Source organism: Cryptococcus neoformans, chromosome 11 (genome assembly GCF_000149245.1).
Source record: "Cryptococcus neoformans var. grubii H99 chromosome 11, complete sequence".
Lineage (NCBI taxonomy): Eukaryota > Fungi > Basidiomycota > Tremellomycetes > Tremellales > Cryptococcaceae > Cryptococcus > Cryptococcus neoformans.
Genome location: NC_026755.1, coordinates 1,494,618 through 1,513,662, shown reverse-complemented (window position 1 = coordinate 1,513,662; position 19,045 = coordinate 1,494,618). Strand labels below are relative to the sequence as shown.

Here is a 19,045-nt window from a genome sequence, read left to right as displayed (position 1 = left end):
GGAGACGATGGCCACGTAAACAACGGCGATGACCGCCGAGGAACCATCTCGCTGTATCAGCACCACGTACCAGCACAACTGGTCACATATTGTAATACTTTATTTCTCTGGAGAACGTACGTTTTTGAAGGCGTACAGAAGGCATTGAGGATAGATTAACACACAGAAGACATAGTTTGCTTTAATGGCTAAAGAAGTTTTGCATGACATTACTTACCGAAGCGAAATCAACTCAAGCGCGTCAAGAAGGAAATCAACAAAATCAAGAGGTGACATCGGAACGGCGTAATTACTCAACACATATACAATACCCTTATGCTAAACAATTACTCGAGTACCCTTCAGCCCAGCATTCAGGCTAAAAAAAGGAAGCTGATCTTTTTTTTCCTGTCTGCCCGGTAATTCCAGCGATGTACCCTTCGACACCATCGAAACGCTGGAAAGGTGATCACGACCGTCGAATCCTCATTTTCCCCGCTGACCTCCACTTTTCTCCTCCGCACTTTTAGGCATTGTGGGAATAGCGCTATCACCTTTATGTTTATATAAATACAGGTTCCATTCGCTGTACGGAGCAGCTCCACAATATTATACCTTGCCTCCCTTTGGCCTTGACAAGATATGGTATTCCAGTCCTCGATGCCATCGTCCGACATGTCCAACCAGGAGCGGCAAGCTCCCAGTCCTGCTCCCCCCAACCATCTCCACCTCCATCTTCACTCCACCCCTCGAACCTCGCCACACACCATCAACAGTGATCAAGCGCCCAACAATAAGCCAGAACAAGCATACGTATGGGCTGTAGAAGAAGAAACCGAACAAGAGGAGGGACAGGGACTTATCAAGAGAGGAGAAGAAGTGCCCCCTGTAATGGATACAGTCTGGTGTGATCCAGCCGCAGAAATTGTGCTCGTCAGTAGCGATAATGTCGCTTTCCATGTACCGGCTTATCATATCCTCTCGCAAAGGTAAGCCTTCTTTTTTTTTCTTCCCTACTCTGAGACAATCGCTGACATGAAAACGAAAACAACAAAAATGAAAAAAGTATCGCTCTACGTGATGCCATCCAGATCGACTCTACCTTTTCTTCTTCCCATACACCTTTCTCTTCGTCACCTGTCACCATCCACTTTTCCGACGAGGAATGCGAAACATCCGATGCCATCCGTCTTTTCCTCTTCCTCATCTCTCCTCACCCTCTCCCACCCACTTCCCCTTCCCAGTCCCCCTCCTTCCCGCATTTACACAGCCACCTTCACTCCTCCTCTCCTCCTTCCACCCTCGACGACTACATCCACTCCCACCCCACCACCATCACGCTCCACCTCCTCTCCACCCTCCTCTTCCTCCAAAAATATGACTGCCCCCTCGCCCTCTCCCTCCTCGTCGCCCACTTGCGGCACCACGCCCTCACCAAAGCCCACATTTCCCGCGAAATATGTGCCCTCGACCTGTTTCTCATTGGCGCCAAAACAGGAATCGAGGGGTTGTGCGTCGATGTGGTCAAGGGGTACAAACCGAGGGTGGGGAGTGGGGATGAAGCCGAGGTGGAGGAAGATGAGCGGGCGTACTCGCTCGGACTGGGGTTGGGGTTGAGATATGGTGTGAATGGCGAGAGTGGAAATGAGAGCGTCGATCATAGAGGAAGGCAATGTTCGTCAGACAGCACCCCGTTCTCCCCTTACCAGCAACCTCTCTCCCCGTCCGGCCGTTCCTCCTCGTCCTCTGGCTCTTCATCTCCCCCACCACCAATGCATGACGGCCGTTACAGCTGGGGCCTCTACACAGGGCTCAATCCCTCCCATTTCCCGATCCTTGCGTGGGAAGGTTGCCCACCACTTTTCTGTTGGGCGTTGAGTAAAGCTGTGGGTGCCGTAAAGCCTGGCGACGGGTTTGGATCGAAGTCCAGGTTGGGGGCAGGGGCAGGGACGGGGGTAGAGGGAGAGGGAGCCGGAGAGGGCGTAGGAAGAAAGGGATTGTGGGAGAAAAGAGGGGATGTGTTGCAAGGGATCTTGGAGGAAGTTCGGTTCTTGAGGTAGAAAGATTGTCCTAGAGGAATTTTTAGTCTAAATTCAAAATACACAGTACACCGATATATCATACGTAGTTTTCTTGAATTCTAGAGCAAATCCCTTCGAAGTGGTTCAAGGGGGTTAGAAAAGGAGGAAATATAGAAATGTCATCTGAGATGCAATCAAAAGTGAAATAGCGAGAAACACAAGCAAACAAAAAGTCACATACAGAGAAACCAATGCATATTATCTTATCTCGTCTCACATGTATTCTTTGTTCTAATTTATCTTTGGTTAATTCTCATGTATTTCGAATCAAACACCTTCTGACTTTTGTGCCACTCGGTTTCTTTGCTTCTTCTGCATCCGCCTCAAAAACTGTTGTTTGGCACTTGCATCTGAGCAATTCAAGCGACAGGTCTGAGACTGTTATAATGCTACACGACCATCAGCATCCGCGACCACCATCTCATGGCAACGAAAGGAAGAAAGAAAAAAATCAACTCACCTCGCCCAACCCGTACATTCGCTTATGATAACTAATCCTCACCACCCTCTCTCCTTGCTTACTACTCTCTTCCGCCGTCAAGCCACCTCCAAATGAATCATCCTTCCCTCCATGCGAGACCACCGTTGGCGGTCCTCTCTGAATCACATGGATCGGTATCTCATACGCTCTACTCAACGCTTGGATCTCCGGTTCCCCTCCCCATTCGCCCGTCTCCGCCACAGCCTTACAATACTGCGCAAATCCAGAGGGTGTGATCATCCCGTCCGAAGTCGCATCGGGCGTATCTTCGCCCGTGATGGAAGGGAGGAATGGCATAAAATCATCAGGGTGGGAGAGCATATAGTCCGCAGCCTTTCTCCTGATCGCCCGGGGGTTGGTAGCTTCCTCGGCAGGGATGATACCTAGTAATCCTAGTTGGTCTCCGATAGCAGCGTACATACAATGTCCATCCGGTGCGATTTCGAATAGATCGCGGTTGAGGGCGAAACATGCGTCGGAGATGACTTTGATTTCTTCTTGGCGCTCTTTTTCGAGTTGGGCCGTCCAGCCGGGGTCGGCGGGAGGAGTAGATTCGAGGAGAGCTTCCTGTTTACGGGCCTGAAAGGGGGATTTGATTGTTAGTAAAGATTTGGAGTTGGAAAAGAACGAGAGACAGGCGTAGGCGATAACATCGCTGACAAGGAAATGAGACTTACTTGGCGCTCTTCGAATCTTTGTCGACTAGACTTTTTCTTCTTTCCGCCACCTCCACCACCATTAGCGTTAGCATACATCCCTCCTCCATACATCCCTCCACTCTTCGTTTCCTGCGTTGAGGCGGACGATGAGGACGGTGAAATCACCCCTCCCAACCCGGCAGGCGCACTTGCATGCCCAATTTCCTTCTCTCTCTCATGCATGTCCTCCAAAACAGCATTATCCTGTAACTCCTGTGGGCTTATCCCAGCCGCAGCAGCTTGAGCTGCGGCAGCGTCGTCGGTGGCGGGAGGTAACTCGGGTTGAGGGGAGAGGGCAGAGGTAGGTGTAGTGTCGGCCGAAGGAGAGTCGGGTGCGAGGGGTGAATGGTTGGGGGAGAGGAGCTTCTTGAGCGCACGTCGTTTTGAGCCTGGCATTGTGTTTGTGTTTCTAAGAAGAAGTTGCAGCAAACGAAGAGGTGCACAGCAGCTCTCGATCGATGACGAAGAGGAATAATTATTCGCTTGGCGCACTAAATTCAAAAACACCGCTTATGTAACCACTCGGCCCCTTTCGACTCCGAGCGAGGCGGTTTTTATTTTGTGTTTAGAAAAGTCTATTTACCCTTTCGTTCGTTATCTTTATTATCTTTATCTTTAGATTATGATGATCCATTGTCATACACCATGAGCGGCAGAAAAGCATATTCCTGTAAGCATCTTGTTCTCATCCTCTTTCCCTGCTGATTCCCTCCAGGCACTCCATGCAGAACAAAGAAAATAAAGGTGACCACCTCCACCCCTTTCCGAGCCAAAGTCTAACTTTAACACTCTATAATACAGTGCGACCGCCGGAAAGTATGCGGCCGATGTATACGTAAATCAATCGAATGTATCTGGCCCGAGAACGGCGTGCCGCTTGAAGATGAGATCGAGTCTCCCGCAGGGCCCGTTCTGAGGTACATCCTTCTTTTCTTCTCTTTCATCTTTTGCGGCTGTCTCTAAAGTTTGTTGCTGATAATGATAATAATATACCAGCTCTCCAAGAAACACACCACATCATCCACATACCTTCCCTCCCTCCATCCCACCCGATCCATCATATCAGAGTGCAGCCGCAAGGCCCTCCGTACTCCCTTCCATCCCTTCATCCTCCCTCGCACCTGTTCTCTCCTCCCATGCTCCTAGCCACATCCATGCTCGTCCTCCTCTTACATCTCACGTCAACCTTCACACCCACCTGCATCATAGTCACGGCCATGGCCACATCCCACCGAGCACCTCCATCTCCATAGTCACATCCGCAACCCGTACAAGGACCCAATCCCTCCCTCCCCCAGCTGCCGTATCCGCCGCTCCAATGGTCGATGTTCCACACACTGTCGTCCACGCCGAACAGCTCGATCATTCGATACTGAATGACCCTGATCCTCCGGGATCATCTTCGGACCCCAGCTCTCCTCGTACTTCCGATCGCGCTGGCGGCATTGGCGCAACTGATAACGCAACACCAGTAGAGTCACATCCTGGCCGCCTAGACGATAGTGATAGGGATTCCAGGACTAGGGAAAACGGTGGACATGTAAATCGACCTTCTGGCTCCAAATCCCTAGCAGGAAAAGAAGATGCAGAAACATCTCGGGACTATACATTCACCCAACCAATGGCTAGAGAACGAGGTGAACGAGAAGGACGAGTGGAAGCATCAGAACGTGAATATGGAGGTGCCATGAGGCCTCTTCAAGACGAAGGCCGAGAGGCACAGCGGGCAAGGCGAGTGGACCAGGATACCCCTGCAACAGCACCAGGAACAGCAATAATAACAAAAGCGGTAGACGAAGGCTCAACAAATCGTGAAGCTGTTGCTGCTGCTGCTGAAGGATCAACAGGAGCAGGAGGAGCGACAAGCAAATCAAGGCGACACAGATCATATCCCTTCCACCTCAGAGGTATAAATGGAGATGGAATGGTGACAGATGAACTTATGATGGCTTTACCACCGCATTGTAAGCCTTTTACATCTCACATTTTACGCCTTCGTCACGTTTGAAATTCGAAAGTCGCAAATTCAACGACTGGGATCCGTTCTAATCTCCGTATGCAAGGAGTTACTGACATGTTCTTTCCCTTCTTTCTCATCTTCCCACACTCATCCCCATCCAATCCTTCGATTCTTGATCTATAACCCCCCATTCCAAATACCAGCCCACGCCGATGCCCTTGTGAGCGCCCCTTCTCCTTACCATTCCGTTGAACTAGATCGAAAGATAACCATGCTAACGTCCCATACGTTTTTTTGATGCTGAATGTTTGATGGGTAGTTACGAGTCTATGTACGTCCCTTTCCCTCTTCACCTTTTTTTTTTCCCTTCCTCTCCTTCACGTTCTTCATTTCCCTTTTCCGTTACCCCGCTTGCCCCTGCCCACGCAACCGAATTATCATTTACGCACAGACCCTCGAAAGCCCCCGAAGCTAACCTTTGGATTGTTGTTGAAATATAGTTGGAACGTGTTGAATGGGTATGTCCCCTTCCCTCCTCCATGCCCTTATTTCCATTCATGTGTCGCTAATTTTTCCTTCTTCCTTCCGCCGTCCAACCCAACAGATCCACCATCCCCTCCACCTCCCTACCTTCCTCGCCCAATACAACAAATTTTGGTCCATGTCCCCCTCCCACCGCTGCTCTACCGTCCATTCCCGTTGGCTTGCATTACTATACATTATCCTCTGTTTAGGTGATCATTTCGGGGATGAGAATATGTCGACGGACGATACTTTGGAAGGGCAGTTGTTGGTCGTAAGTCTCCCAGTCCGTCCCTATTCTTCTCCCTCCTCACTCCAACCTGCCACCCTCCGACAAGGACTAAACCCCGCCCTCAGGCATGCGAAGACTGTCTAGCCCACGCCGACTTTCTCGACGAACCATCTACCGAAACGATCCAGACTATCATCTGCCTCAACCTCTACCTCAACAACAAGAACCGCGTCAACGCCGCGCGATCATTGTTGGGCACGGCGATTAAGATGGCTATTGCTATGGGGATGTCTGTATGTCCTATTTCTGTCCCGTCATTTTTACTCCCCTCCTTTTCCCACCCCCTGTGGCCGTGCTGCCTTACACCCTATAACATGTATGAGGTATGTAAAGAAGATAGGCTGATGGGAATGGGATGCAGCGAATACCGGATGAAAGTGTATTGTACGATCCGGCCGGCGTGATCGAACGAGAGGTACGTCTTTACACAGTGCATACAGGAGTCCCATGTTCACCACCACCAAAAAAACCAGGTTGGCCGCCGATTATGGTGGTCTCTAGTTACCCAAGACGCCTATACAGCCTCCAACAGCGGTTTCACCTACCTCATCAACCTCTCCCACGCCAGCACTGGCCTCTTCGCCAACCTGGACGACGACGAAATCCGTCCTACCGGCTTCCACTCTCCCTCTAAACCGCTCTCTGAAACCACTACCGCCACATACCACATTCTCAAAATCGATTTTGCCCTTGTCGTCCGTCATTTCATCGATGCAATCAACGTCAATTTCCCCAATGCTTCATATGAAGCCATCATGGAGCTCGACCTCCAATTCCGACAAGTGTATGATTCTCTCCCCGCCCCCTTCCGACCGGATTTACCCCAACCATTTGAGCTCTCCTACGCTGGATCCAAGCGGTACCTGGTGGAACAACGCATATTCATGGGCATCACCCTCCACAACCGTATCATGCGTCTTCACCGGGCGTACATGGTCCGCGGCTACGAAGATCCAAAGTACGAGTATAGTACGAGGGTATGCCTCGAATCGGCATATGCATTATTGGATTTGGTAAGGCAGAGTCCACAGACGTTGTGTAGGTGGTGGGTGGTACTCGTTCAAGTTTGGACAGGGGGCTTGATCATCTCGGCGGATCTAGTGAGAGGAGCAAGGGATGAGAGGGAGAGGAGAAGACAGAGGGATGGGGTTGCGTTGGCTGTTTCCTTGCTTGAGTGGGTTTTATCTCTTTTCTTGTTAATGGCATTCAGACCTTTGCTAACTAGTATTCACAAGACCGATATCTCGTACGAGCCCCGTCGCCCGCCGGGGGCTCAAAGTCCTCCGTGCGCTTCTCAGTCGAGATTCGGAAGTATCCCAAGCGCAGGCCCAAATCCAATCCCACACTCAATCCCAATCCCAATCCCAGTTCCAAGCTCAAGCTCAAAATCAAAACCAAAACCAAACTCAAAAAAACCAAGGCCAAATTCCGAGAAAACGAAAGCACTCTCATGGGGAAGATGGTTCCGAGAAAAAAGGCGGTGATGGAAACGCGGCGAATAAAGGAGAAGTTGATGGGGGTGGAGTAAAGGACAAAGGGCGGAGTGTTCATGAGGATGAGGATACCGATCGATCTGAGCCAAGTCAGTTGGATTTAGCTAATAGTGCGTTGTTTTCTCTTTTTCCTCAACTTTGTCGTCTTTTATAATCCCCGACTAACGATCGTCCCTCTTTTTAACCCCTCCCTTAATTTGATATACACACCACCGAAAAAAAAAAAACAATACATACACATACCAGCATCCCTAACCGACCTCGAACATCTCTTGCGCCAAGCATTCCCCTTTGCCAATCCTTCTTCATCCTCTTTACCCTCTGTCTCCTCGTTCATCTCTCCCACAGCTACCTCTGCTAATTCCCCGCCGACCTCTGGATCTGCTTCAGCGCCTGGGTTAGGCTCAGGTCCTGGACCAGCCCCGGGCGCGTCTGCAGGGTCTGGAACAGGGATAGGAACGGGTGGTGTAGGGATGGGTAGCGTATCAGACGGCGGGATGGTATCCACCCCCGGGACGGGAATGGGACCAACAACAGCGGCGACATCTGATGCAGCTGCAGAATTTTGGCATTCATTGTTCAGTATGAACTCGTGGTGATTCCTGCTCCGTGTGTTACAAAAGGTAGGAGAAAGGAAGAAATAGAAGAGGAGAATGAGAATTTTTGTATCGCCTTTTTTTGTTTGTTTGTTGAGGGGTCAAGGCAAGAGAAGATTGGGCGGAAAAGAGACGGAAGGCTTTGGGATCAGATTGCGTCTGAGTCACGAGGAGCTTGAAAATAGATTTTAGATTTTAAATGTCCTTTTTCTGGGTTGTATTCCCTTTTCTAATGTAATGTTATCAATCTTCGCTCCAGCTCTAAAGAATTGAGGGGAAAAAAAGCTATGCATCGTCCCCATGCGGCCTACCAAACCCCTTCTATCCAGAACACCCTTCATCCTCTAGATCGCCAACCTCTCCATCCTCTCCAAAACCTTTCTCTCTTTCCTCTCCTTCCTCTCTTTCTTTCTCTCCTTCTTGTCCGCCTTCGGTCCATTGTACCACAACCCCAACTCTGGATCATACAACCTCCCTTCCCTCACATGCTGCGCCACTTCCGCCTGAACCTCTGCGTTGGCCGCTTCATACTCCCCCTCTGCCGCTTGCCTCACTTCGGCGCGGGTTCGACCTCGGAGGAAGACACCTTCGAGGCCCACCGCTTCGAGGTCGATGACCGCCTTGAGGCCTCGGTCCCTTCCTTGGGCTTCCCATTCTTCCACAGCTTGCTTGCCGATCATGGTCTTCTCCAGCTCAGCCGCTTCGCGTCGGGCTTTGTACGCTTTCCACATCTTACCCTTTGCCCATCTTGGGGCAAGCTCTTCGGAGAGGTAGAGGGGCATGAGGGTATCGGCCGCGATGATTTCTTCAGTGTTACGTTCAGAGTGGGGGCGGAGGTATTCGTCTGCGAGTCCCTGGGAGGCAGGAGGTGGGGAGTTGATGTGTTGAGGGAAGATATCGACGAGAGGGGTGGAAGTAAGGGGTGGGAGAGGAGAGAGGTTGAGTGTGGGTTGGAGGGTGACAGTGTTGGGAGTATCGAGCATTGAGTCGGCTGTAAGTCGAGCGGGAGAGGGTGGTGAAAGGCATGAAGGGGTTAGCATGGTAGCATATGCAAGGAGAAACACGACATACGAGCAGGGAAGACGAATTCCTTTTCAGGCTTTGGCCAGTTTATCCTAACAGCCTTTTCGTTTTCAGCTGACACCGGTCCCGAAAGTTTGGTCGCATATCGCCTCCAATCAATCCTCTGAGTTTTGGGATTGAAATGGGTGGAGGAGGTTTTCAGTCGAGAGGCATAGATGGAATCGGGACCGTCCTTGTCTTCGAGGCATAGCTGGACGTTGGAATAATGCACAGGGCGGAGGATGGGGATAAAGTTCTTTTGGTCTTCGTATGATTTCTTTTGGGTTTCAGAGAGTTGGTCCCAGTTGTATGGCCGATCTTGGATAATCTGACTTTTGAGGTTCTACAAAAGAAAGCCTCGTCAGCATGGCGATCCAAATGCCGGCTTGGGACTCAAGAGGAAAAAACGCACATGGATACCCTCCAAGAAGACCCAGTTCCTCGCAAGGTCGACTTGCTTTACAGTATACACCTTGTACCCTTCCTCTGCTGTCTCCTCGTTCCTATACTTCTCCTTGGGCTTGCCGGCTACGAGTCGGACGCGGTCGCCCGGTCGAATGTTCCATTTGCGAATACGGTCGTAAGGCTGGACAAACTTGGTCGTAGGGTGGGGGAATCGGGATGGTGTCTTGCCTGCAAACTTGTTGGGCTTGGTGCTGACGAGGTGCTGGAAGCCTCTGGGAATACGAGTGACGGGGCCAGACATCTGGTGACTCCTGTTTTTGTGGGTCTGGTGTGCAGAGATGGGAGCTGAGGTGAAAAGGGAAAAGTCGAATGGTGGTAGTAGTAGTAGTAGTAATTCCGAGGAAGGAAATGCCACGTCACGGCACCGGTGACCTCCACTCTCCTCCTCCACCACCACCAACTTAACTCGTAATGTGCAATGTGCAACTCTATTTACGTGGATAGTAATAGAATACTTATCCTGCTACATCATCCTCTCCCCCCGCGATGTCCGTCTTGCAGAGGAGGATCCCCTCGCTGGGCACAGACCCCCAGCTCGCCACGTGGCAGCCCCTCTTTCGGCACACACACAGCGTCGTCGCAGCACATCCATGCCGCGTCCGCGCACATTACAATCCCTTCCTCCACGCCAGCGCCCTTCTTGTGGCCAGCAAAGCACAGCAGCCAGACGCCGCTGCGTGAGCCATCGCTTCCAGCCCAACCGCACCCGCGCTGACTCATCCTTCAGAGTATTCATCATCACAGCCCCCGAGGACGGCAAGCAGCCAGACATACTGTACATCATCCCGATCATACCCGGCTTCAGGCACAATCTCGAGCAGACCCCGCCTTCACCGTCAACCTCTTTCTTCCACCAGAGTGCCAAGCCGCGTAAGTATGCTATGCTGTTTTGCTGACCAGAACTGATACTCGTCCGGCGTATATACAGACATCACGCTATTCTTGAGCTGCCAAGATACCACGGTTGAATTGCGAATTGCTGCGAACCAGTCGGCCAAAGTACAAAAGTTTGTCGCAGAGCTTCGAAAGTATAGCGACCTCGCGAGTACGTCCGGACTTGATACATATCCGTATCCCGCACAGATCTCTAGCTAAGGAAAACTCAAACAGACAATACACTGTATCCATCCAGTCTGACCCATGCCTGGATCGATCTGTATCCCGTCAACCCACCTGTTGATGAGGATGTCGATGCCGATGAAGAGCCCGCTGTGGATTCGAGCAAGGTGATCATAGCTGATCACGGGGAGAAAACAGAGAACGCGACAATTGTCACTCCCCCTGCTTCCAGTATGCATCATCACTCATTCCGTCACAAGTTGGATTCTCACGCTGACTTGACTGTGTACGTAGATGTTACTCTTGCGCCAACCACACCCTCTTTGGAGACCCCTTCTCCCACGACCCCCACGTCCACTTCCACCTCCAAATCCCCCCTTGACAAACCCAAAGTGAACACCACCACCACCATCAAACAAGCCGAAGACCTCCAACCCAACCCCTACCTCCCCACATTCTCCCGTACATCCTTCCTTCGCTCCCGCCTCTTCTCCTCCCTCCCTCACTGGTCATCTTCTGTACCCATCAAAATCAGAACAGTGAGCTATAACGTCAATGACAAAGTCCCGCCCAAGGGGACATTGGAATTGAAGGGGTTGGTTGGGGGTGAAGATGAGGAGGGGAGTGATCTGATCGTCGTCGGGTTACAAGAAGCCGGTGAGTTGGGATTCCTCCTTTTGCAAGAATTTAGACAAGATTTATTTTAGGGATAAAGACTGATATAGAAAATGAGGTTAGATTTGAGAAGCCAAGCATTATTGATATCCCAAGGAAACAGCCGAGCAGATAGTTGGGAAACAGCGCTCTTTGCCGGACTCGGTGATAAAGCTGGCGAATACGAAAAGGTATATCCCTCCTTTCTTTCCTCTTTCCCGCTCGCCTCCCTCGAAACTTTGTTAATGTTGATGCTAGTTGGTAATGACTCAATACGTCGGAGTGGTGATGATCATCCTCGTCCGCAAGAGTTTAAGACCCTACATATCGAGGGTAGAGAGTAGTGAACGGGGAATAGGACTCTTGGGATTTGGTGGTAATAAAGCTGTACGTTTCTACTTCTGGTGTATACACCGTGAAAGATGTTAGTATTAAATGTAAAATGAATGGGGGAATCGATAGGGTGTAGCTGTGAGGTTGAAAGTGCATGATACGACGTTGTGCTTCGTCAACTGCCGTGCGTCCTTTTCCATTTCCTTTCCTTCCCCCTCTCCTTTCCCTTTTCACCATGCTGACCCTCTCCCTTCTCCCAATTTTCACCCGACAAAAAACAGACATGGCAGCATTCACATCCGCCCTCGATCGTCGTCGACAAGACTACCAAATCCTTCGCTTGGGCCTCGCCTTTCCTCGACCTTTATCGAGCGCTTCCCTCACTTCTGCACCGCTTTCGAGCTCTTCAACCGTTTCTATTCCCGTCCCTCCAACCTCTTCTGCATCTTCCGTATCTTCTGGTACCCTTACTTCGGGTGCTGGAACTGGAACTGGAACGGGGGCTGGGGAGTCCGGTGTTATCAATGAAAGTAAAGAAGAGACCAAGTTGGAAGGAGAAGCAGAAAGGATCAACCCCGTATTCGAAGAGTTTTGGCCAGAGGGAAAGGATAAATTGTTAACCCTCGAAGACTGTAATCTACTCGTACGTCGCCAAATCCCTTGCCCCTCTCGCAAACCTGAAATCTCAAGGAAAGCTCGCTCACATATAACCTTTGTCCCTGTCTGTTTTTCTTTTCTCCCTTTTTTTTCTTCTTTTTTAGTTTTGGATGGGCGACCTCAACTTCCGAGTGGATCTCCCCGATGGAGAAGTACGGAAATTGGTTGAGAATAAGGACTGGCCTGGCATGCTTGTCCGGGATCAGGTACGTTATCTTTTTCATCTCCCTTCACTACCTCTCAATCCACTTCCCCACAAACCCCCCCCCCCGCCCCCCCACCCGTAGTTGGCTCCTTTTGCTGATGGAAGGACATTCGTTTGGAACTCATTTGGGAATCAATAGTTGAAGAATGATATCAAAGAAGGCAAATCGTTTGTTGGGTTTGAAGAAGCCGAGATTACTTTCCCACCGTAAGTCATTCTTACTAAACCAATCTCCCTCAGCTGGCCGTTTTTTTTTTTCTTCTTCTTTTGTGCTGACTGAACGCCCGTTCGGGTCTGGCCGTGGGTGCGTGGGGCGAAACAGTACATTCAAATACGTCCACGGATCTAGCACGCTCGACACCAAACGTTCTCCCGCTTACACCGACCGTATCCTCTACTCTTTCCCTTCCCCCACTTCCACCTCGTCCACCCCTCTTTCCCCATGTATACCCCTCTCCGTCAAAAAGGGGGGATATACATCACACGAAGAACTGAAATGGTCGGACCACAGGCCTGTGGGCTGTGTTTTTGAAGTAGGAGTGAGGAAGGTGGATGCCGAAAAGAGGAGAGAGGGCTCAAGGCGGGCGCAAAAGGAGTTGGATAGGCTTGAGGAAGTTTGGAGGCCGAGTTTAGAGATTAAGGTTCTTCCGGAATCACGGGACGCAAAGGCGGACGAGGAGGGAAATACAAAAAACGAGAAAGAAGAGATGTGGGAGGAAGATGAGGGAGGGATACATTTTGGGGAAGTGAGGTGTAGGGAAAAGAAGGAGAGGAGGGTGAGGTTGAGGAATGGGGGGAAAGTACCAGCCAGCTGGAGTTTCAGGAAAGCAGGTACTGGGAGAGATATATGTGAGCTGTTTGCATGTCTTGCTTAACTGCTATGGAATTCGAGAGAGTGGGAGAGCTGACCTATGAGGTTCTGTCCATTAGGCAAACCATTTCTCTGGCCGTTCCCTTCTTCCGGCACGGTGGAACCTGGTGAGGAGATGATGCTGACTATCGTTTTGGATGTGAATGAGGAGTGGGCCGCCAAGTTGAGTTTGGGAGAGGAAGACGGGAATGATGTCCTCGTTTTGCAGGTAGACGGGGGCAAGGATACCGTAGGTTTTCTCTCCACCCATATCCACCCTTTGTCAAGAGGGGAAAACTAAACCTGAAATGTGGCATAGTTTATTACCGTCCAATCTATTTTCCTTCCTTCAATCATCTCTCTCCCCCTCACATTCCTCTCGGCGCTTCCTTCTCCTATTCGAGACTTATCTCTGTCCGAACGCAAATCGCTTTTCCGTTCACTGCGCGAAACAGCTGAGAAACAGCCCGCAGCCAGCAATGAAAACGACGAGGAAGCGGCGGTTGTTGGCCCTACCCCATTCAAACCCGTCAAAGAAATTTGGACACTGCTCGAATATCTCATGGCAAATCCACCTTCTCTTTCCACCTGGTGCCGCCCCTCTCTCTACACGTCCTCATTTTCTTCCTCCGCTTCTTCCGCTGGTATCCAGACAATCATGGAACACCTCAACACCTTACCTTCTACCACCCCTCTCCCCCCTGATGTACCGCACCTCATCCCACCAACGCTGATCTACTTGCTTTCGTCCATCCCTGGAGGTCTCCTGCCAGAGAGTGTGCAAGAGCAGATCGAACGAAATGGTGTAGAAGATAGAGATGCGGCGTTCGGGGTGTTGGAAGGTGTGAAGATGGTGAGCACGAATACGTTGATCGGGCTGGTGAGCGTCGTGAGGCTCTGTCTGGGAGAAGTAATGGGAGCGCAGCAAGGGAGTGCGAAGATTGAGGAGGAAGAGGAGAGTCAGGAGCATGTTGTAGAGCAAGGACGAAAAGTCGACGAGGGTAGCGTCAAATCAGCATCCAATCTTGGCACCCCATCTACACCCGATTCCGAAACGCAGACCACTAAAAAATCCATCGACCGTTCCAATGCAAACAGCAACAACAGCACCAAGCTCGAGTCTGTGCAAGAATCAAAGGATGATACCGCCAATCCCGAGCCAGAGGGTGGCGCTCTGTTTGAATTGGGCGATGATGAGGATGAAGATGACGAAGGTGAAGTAAAGGGAGACGCAGAGGATGAAGAGGTAGCGGTGGATGGGAATGAAAACAAGGAGGTGGGACGCGGCGTGCCGGAAATGGAAAATGAAAGCAAGGATGCCTCGGATGAGGTCAAGAAGGAGAAGGAGAAGAAGAAGGAAGAGGATCTGAAGATCAAGGATGAACCGACTCTTTCACCGGCCGCATCTATCGCCATTACAGAACCAAAGGCTGACCCCAAACCCTCTCTTCAACCTGCCGCCGAGCTCACTCCTTCCAAACCCAAGTCCAAGATGAAACGAGCCAAATCCCTTATCGAAGAGTTTCTTGGGGAAGAATCGCCGATTGTGAATGATGTCAGCGATGATACTGGTGGTGATGGTATTGAAAGAAGGAGTGGAGAAGTGGAGATTGGAGGTGTGCCGAAGGACAAGTTGAAGAAAATAGATGCAGAAGCTTTGGAGACTCCGAAAGCGCAGGGTCGTTTGCCCGCGGGTACGGCAGATGCTGGTGCTGCAACCAAGGAAGAAGAGGTCAGCACGACGGACAAACTCGGTAAGTTGCATGCCTTTTTGTTTTCCTTCCCCCCTTTTTTCACTTTCAACCTCTTATCTCTTCCTCTTGAACCGTAGCTGACGTTTTGAAACACATTGTTATTTTCACAAATAGTGGACGTGCTCTGCCCTGCCGTATTCGGTCGCGTACAAGTTTCGGCAGTTGGTAGGGAAAGGAGAAAGAAGTTTATCAAGCTTTTGCTCGAGGGATAAAAAAACATTAGATGGACTTTTTCCCTTTTCACTTTGTGTTTGTATATTTTCCCTATTGGAATTTTTGAAAAATAAAATAAAATAAAAGAAAAAGAAAAAAGAAGTCTTCGCTACTGTGTGAATAGAAGTTTGTCCTGTTCTGGCGGATGAAAAGGCGTATTTGTATGAGGACATGTACATTCTTGATAATCACACTGATGTGAAATCTTACACGTGCTGCACATAAGGGGACACAGCTTTATTACCTTTAAATGGAACCATTCTGAACTACATGACAGTTTTGCATCTTCTTTCATTTTCGATCATGGTTGAGATCTAATTCTTTCTACGACGTATTGTTTCGTTCAGCTTTCTTTGTATGACCTATAAGAAAAAGTCATAGCGCTACAAGGAATCCGGATTTTCTTTTTCTTTCATTCTCTGCTACTATTTTCGTTTTTCACATTTGTTTTCTTCTCTGCGCCCCTAGAACAAAAGGTCGATGTGTAAGAGGTAAAGTGATGGAAGGATGGAGCAGGGAGCAGGGAGAGAAAACCAGCTACACAAAGAACATTATGTCGCACAATGTCCCCCGTCTATCAAGAGATCTGCACCTGTCATGTACGAACTTGCGTCAGAGAGCAGGAACACTACCGGACCTGTTTTTTTTTTTTTTCATTTCCGCCATAAAGCCAAGTGGTCAGCGCTAAAATCGTGCTGTGACCAAAACAAAAAAAAAAGAAACAATGGGAATGTAGCAAGACGTACCTCGGAATTCATCAGGCGTAGAGAGTCGACCGACTAACGATCCTTTAAGCCAGATATCCTTGAGTTCGGGCTTTTCATCAAGTTGAGCGGCTGTAAGGGCTGTCCTGATCTACGAGGTAGGAGCAGTTTTAGCGTGTGGGTTTTATTGGGAGAGGATTGTTGGGAGAGAGGGGGGAGACTTACATAACCTGGCGACAGTGTCTGGTAAGGCGTGTCCAAAGTCAGCGGATTAGACCAAAATGCAAAAGACAACGACATCACCCACATTCACCCTGATACCCCTCCTACTCCACTCGAGCGCCAAATTCTTCGCGAGCTGTATAACCCCCGCTTTACTCGCATTATACGCCGCACATTCAATCCCCAAATTCGCAATATGCCCGCTCATACTCCCCGTCATCGCTATACTCGCTCCCTTCACTCCGGCTGACCCATCGATATTCGGATGTCGTTCAAACCATTCCTTTGCAAACGCTTGGGCGCAGAGGAACGTACCCGTCAGATCGACGTCGATGACTTTACGAAACTTGGCGGTATCGTACGACGTAGCGGGCATCATGACCTGAATCCCCGCCGACGTGAAGAGACCCCGTACGGGGGCATGCGACGGGGCAGACTCGAATACCTGCTTGAAAACGCGCTTGACCTCGTCCTGGTTGGTCACATCCAAATCGACATACTCGAGTCTCAGACCTTGCTGCTTTGCGTATTTCGCGGCGTTGCTCCATTGGGGTTCGGACGGTTCGGGTAAGAGGTCGAGACAGACGACGTTGGAGCCGGATTCGAGGAGCGCTTGGGCGACGGTGAGGCCGAGGCCGCGGCCGCCACCTGTGATGACGATGGTCCGTTCACCAAGCGTAAACAATTGAGGCGCTTGCATTCTCGACAGCACGGCTTAAAAAAAAAAAAACGTATCAGCCCTGCCTGTCCAGAATAAGTACGACTCACTCTCATCAGGCTGCTCAGGCAATCCCGACCGTTTCTTCTCATCTTCCTTGGTATGCTCCGCTACCGGCCGGCCAGACGACACTGGACGAGGCTCATGTTTCGTCGGATGGGACGCTTTCGGTCGTTCCGCTTTTCCCTCGCTGTCATCAATTTTTCGTCCTGGTGCGGTGTTGGAGCTGGAGTTGGAGTTGGAGTTGGAGTTGAAGATGGGAAGAGATGTAGAGAGCGGTCGGACAGTCGGGGCGAGGGTGCGTGGGCGATAAGAAAGTGGTCGCGGGATGCGGTTGAAGCGGGATAGAACGGTCCGAGGTAACATGGCGAAGTCGAGTCTTGTCTTTGCCTTTGGGGAATACTCTGGATAGATATATATGGATTTATTCAGAGACCCATGACCCACCATCTTTTTTATATAAGAAGCATTGCAACTGTATAAACTCTATCCATTATTCATTTAATTACGTCACTTTTAGCTTGTTCCAAAGATCCTTTTAGCCGCTAAAATAAGCTATCTTTTAGCCGCAAAAGGCGGAAAATATGTTACGTAACCGTATGTTTATCGGTGCGGGGCCAAGGACCTATCCGGCGTCGAAAGTGAGGCCTGTCCACGGATGCAAAAAATGGATACATGGTAAGAGAGTTGTAAAGTATAAAAATAGGGGGGCAGACTCACCATCCGCGTATCTTTTTAGACATCCAACCCCAGCCCTCCTACTTTTACATTCCGCCCTCTACCACCGCGCCTCTCTCGCCCACTTTTCGTTTTCCTCACACCGCGCGGGAGGAACGAAAGACTGCTTTCCATGCTTGACATGGCGCGCGTCAAGTCTTCCATCTCTATATCCCCTTGTCCCTCCCCCTCTCTTCCTTCTCCCCCTTGTTCTCGAGATGCTTTGCCTTGTTCTCCAGATGCTTTGTATCCATCGCCATCGTCCTGGCTAGCCGGATCATCTTGGCGGGTAGTCTGAAGGGAAAAGGGTTGATCGTTCTTTGCTTTTGCTTTTGCTCTTGCTCTTGGTTTCGAGTTTAGATTGGATGGTGGTGATAGCGGTGGTAAAGACGGCGAAGGCGATTGGGATAAAGAACCACGTAACACTGGCGGCGGCGTCCTAGGCGGTCCACGAGGCTGTCCATGATGTCCTCTCCCTCTCCCCTCTTCATCTTCACCCTCTTCCTCCCCATCTGCACCCCCGCTAAATTTCGGAACAGAATCCAAATCAGGTTTCGGGCGTATCAAGCTGAAACCCAACCCATCTTGACGAGCAATCTCGTTGATCCCGTGGTTCGTGATGGACCAAAAGTACTGCGTTGGGTATTCTAAAAAACGTACGAGATACGATCAGCTTCACGACCGAACCGAGTCACGACAAACAAGACGCACTGTGTTTGCTGATCATATGCAACCTTCTATTCTTTGGGTTCGTGAATACCTTGCCGCACTGGTCGGGCGGCAGGAAACATTCAAACTGTTGTTTCAAGAGTCAACGGGGCACAGCTATGCTAGACGTCTACGTACAATCTTTTCGCCATTCTTCTGCCGTTCTCTAGCGATAGGATCGTGTGTTTCTGTATAATGCTGCACGGTCCGTATCAGCGCCGCCAACGAAACAAGATGGCAAACGTACGAGGTCAAGGAGGCGTGCTTCGGGAAAGACTTTTAAACACTCTCTCCACTTCTTGCACCCTTTCTGCGCGGCAAAGCTCTCTGGTATATGCTCTGGATGCTCGTCCCTGACGCGGACGGGCGCGGTGCATACCCAGCGGTGGAAGATGTCGTGGTGTCGCTCGAGATGGTACGGGGACTGGTAGTGTGTGTGGTGGAGGTGGCACGTGGGCGGGAGGGTGCACGGGTACGGGAGCGGAGTGGGGAGGTGGGAGAGCTTGGCGGGCGGGGAGGGGGAGGGGGAGGGGGAAGGGGGGGCGTCTCTGTATCGCTTGAGGGACATGGACGGCGGGATGGAGCCACGGTGAGCGCGGACTGTTTACACAGAGCCTCCCCC

General features: G+C 50.5%; 7 protein-coding genes; 3 read left to right on the top strand and 4 right to left on the bottom strand.

Moving 5' to 3' along the window:
* The first annotated feature begins 484 nt into the window (after nucleotides 1-484).
* Nucleotides 485-2,259, top strand: CNAG_02005 (hypothetical protein). The gene is made up of 2 exons (XM_012197143.1): nucleotides 485-968; nucleotides 1,046-2,259. The coding sequence occupies exons 1-2, from the start codon at nucleotides 622-624 to the stop codon at nucleotides 2,037-2,039; spliced, it is 1,341 nt and encodes a 446-aa protein (XP_012052533.1). The 5' UTR covers nucleotides 485-621; the 3' UTR covers nucleotides 2,040-2,259.
* Nucleotides 928-3,704, bottom strand: CNAG_02004 (OTU domain-containing protein 6B). XM_012197510.1 has 4 exons: nucleotides 3,219-3,704; nucleotides 2,521-3,120; nucleotides 2,104-2,449; nucleotides 928-2,049 (listed from the first exon to the last, which is right to left on the bottom strand). The coding sequence occupies exons 1-3, from the start codon at nucleotides 3,633-3,635 to the stop codon at nucleotides 2,420-2,422; spliced, it is 1,047 nt and encodes a 348-aa protein (XP_012052900.1). The 5' UTR covers nucleotides 3,636-3,704; the 3' UTR covers nucleotides 928-2,049; nucleotides 2,104-2,419.
* A 138-nt stretch (nucleotides 3,705-3,842) lies between these two features.
* Nucleotides 3,843-8,410, top strand: CNAG_08013 (hypothetical protein). XM_012197561.1 has 13 exons: nucleotides 3,843-3,909; nucleotides 3,955-3,983; nucleotides 4,041-4,156; nucleotides 4,236-5,203; nucleotides 5,403-5,419; nucleotides 5,519-5,530; nucleotides 5,700-5,717; nucleotides 5,804-5,995; nucleotides 6,079-6,246; nucleotides 6,375-6,428; nucleotides 6,487-7,187; nucleotides 7,249-7,616; nucleotides 7,753-8,410. Exons 1-13 carry the CDS (start codon nucleotides 3,885-3,887, stop codon nucleotides 8,103-8,105), a joined length of 3,021 nt encoding a protein of 1,006 aa, XP_012052951.1. The 5' UTR covers nucleotides 3,843-3,884; the 3' UTR covers nucleotides 8,106-8,410.
* Nucleotides 8,373-9,970, bottom strand: CNAG_02002 (hypothetical protein). XM_012197509.1 has 3 exons: nucleotides 9,577-9,970; nucleotides 9,174-9,507; nucleotides 8,373-9,093 (listed from the first exon to the last, which is right to left on the bottom strand). The coding sequence occupies exons 1-3, from the start codon at nucleotides 9,868-9,870 to the stop codon at nucleotides 8,447-8,449; spliced, it is 1,275 nt and encodes a 424-aa protein (XP_012052899.1). The 5' UTR covers nucleotides 9,871-9,970; the 3' UTR covers nucleotides 8,373-8,446.
* Nucleotides 9,971-10,077: 107 nt separating this feature from the next.
* CNAG_02001 (inositol-polyphosphate 5-phosphatase) lies at nucleotides 10,078-15,577 on the top strand. XM_012197142.1 has 15 exons: nucleotides 10,078-10,306; nucleotides 10,357-10,499; nucleotides 10,558-10,674; nucleotides 10,740-10,919; nucleotides 10,983-11,345; nucleotides 11,427-11,533; nucleotides 11,601-11,729; nucleotides 11,805-11,859; nucleotides 11,957-12,318; nucleotides 12,437-12,538; nucleotides 12,677-12,744; nucleotides 12,860-13,386; nucleotides 13,468-13,637; nucleotides 13,707-15,141; nucleotides 15,256-15,577. The coding sequence occupies exons 1-15, from the start codon at nucleotides 10,116-10,118 to the stop codon at nucleotides 15,351-15,353; spliced, it is 4,047 nt and encodes a 1,348-aa protein (XP_012052532.1). The 5' UTR covers nucleotides 10,078-10,115; the 3' UTR covers nucleotides 15,354-15,577.
* Nucleotides 14,200-17,364, bottom strand: CNAG_02000 (short-chain dehydrogenase; the record flags this gene model as incomplete). XM_012197141.1 has 6 exons in its annotated part: nucleotides 14,200-15,099; nucleotides 15,155-15,991; nucleotides 16,101-16,209; nucleotides 16,284-16,301; nucleotides 16,366-16,994; nucleotides 17,049-17,364. 5 exons carry the CDS (start codon nucleotides 17,362-17,364, stop codon nucleotides 15,906-15,908), a joined length of 1,158 nt encoding a protein of 385 aa, XP_012052531.1. The 3' UTR covers nucleotides 14,200-15,099; nucleotides 15,155-15,905.
* Nucleotides 17,365-17,470: 106 nt separating this feature from the next.
* On the bottom strand, nucleotides 17,471-18,941 carry CNAG_01999 (hypothetical protein). XM_012197140.1 has 5 exons: nucleotides 18,671-18,941; nucleotides 18,562-18,621; nucleotides 18,427-18,511; nucleotides 17,719-18,362; nucleotides 17,471-17,646 (listed from the first exon to the last, which is right to left on the bottom strand). Exons 3-4 carry the CDS (start codon nucleotides 18,440-18,442, stop codon nucleotides 17,734-17,736), a joined length of 645 nt encoding a protein of 214 aa, XP_012052530.1. The 5' UTR covers nucleotides 18,443-18,511; nucleotides 18,562-18,621; nucleotides 18,671-18,941; the 3' UTR covers nucleotides 17,471-17,646; nucleotides 17,719-17,733.
* Nucleotides 18,942-19,045: the final 104 nt, after the last annotated feature.

Bases quoted from the DNA above. Each gene is read 5' to 3' on its own strand.
- CNAG_02002 (XM_012197509.1), bottom strand. From the start codon at position 9,870: ATGTCTGGCCCCGTCACTCGTATTCCCAGAGGCTTCCAGCACCTCGTC. The intron at 9,508-9,576 runs GTGCGTTTTTTC...TTTCTTTTGTAG, and splicing joins TCTTCTTGGAGGGTATCCAT to AACCTCAAAAGTCAGATTAT. The intron at 9,094-9,173 runs GTATGTCGTGTT...CTCGACTTACAG, and splicing joins GGAATTCGTCTTCCCTGCTC to CCGACTCAATGCTCGATACT.
- CNAG_02005 (XM_012197143.1), top strand. From the start codon at position 622: ATGGTATTCCAGTCCTCGATGCCATCGTCCGACATGTCCAACCAGGAG. The intron at 969-1,045 runs GTAAGCCTTCTT...AAATGAAAAAAG, and splicing joins TATCATATCCTCTCGCAAAG to TATCGCTCTACGTGATGCCA.
- CNAG_08013 (XM_012197561.1), top strand. From the start codon at position 3,885: ATGAGCGGCAGAAAAGCATATTCCT. The intron at 5,996-6,078 runs GTAAGTCTCCCA...CCCCGCCCTCAG, and splicing joins TGGAAGGGCAGTTGTTGGTC to GCATGCGAAGACTGTCTAGC. The intron at 6,247-6,374 runs GTATGTCCTATT...AATGGGATGCAG, and splicing joins CTATTGCTATGGGGATGTCT to CGAATACCGGATGAAAGTGT.
- CNAG_02001 (XM_012197142.1), top strand. From the start codon at position 10,116: ATGTCCGTCTTGCAGAGGAGGATCCCCTCGCTGGGCACAGACCCCCAG. The intron at 10,500-10,557 runs GTAAGTATGCTA...GCGTATATACAG, and splicing joins CCACCAGAGTGCCAAGCCGC to ACATCACGCTATTCTTGAGC. The intron at 11,346-11,426 runs GTGAGTTGGGAT...AAATGAGGTTAG, and splicing joins CGTCGGGTTACAAGAAGCCG to ATTTGAGAAGCCAAGCATTA.
- CNAG_02004 (XM_012197510.1), bottom strand. From the start codon at position 3,635: ATGCCAGGCTCAAAACGACGTGCGCTCAAGAAGCTCCTCTCCCCCAAC. The intron at 3,121-3,218 runs GTAAGTCTCATT...TCCCCCTTTCAG, and splicing joins AAAGATTCGAAGAGCGCCAA to GCCCGTAAACAGGAAGCTCT. The intron at 2,450-2,520 runs GTGAGTTGATTT...ATGGTCGTGTAG, and splicing joins GAATGTACGGGTTGGGCGAG to CATTATAACAGTCTCAGACC.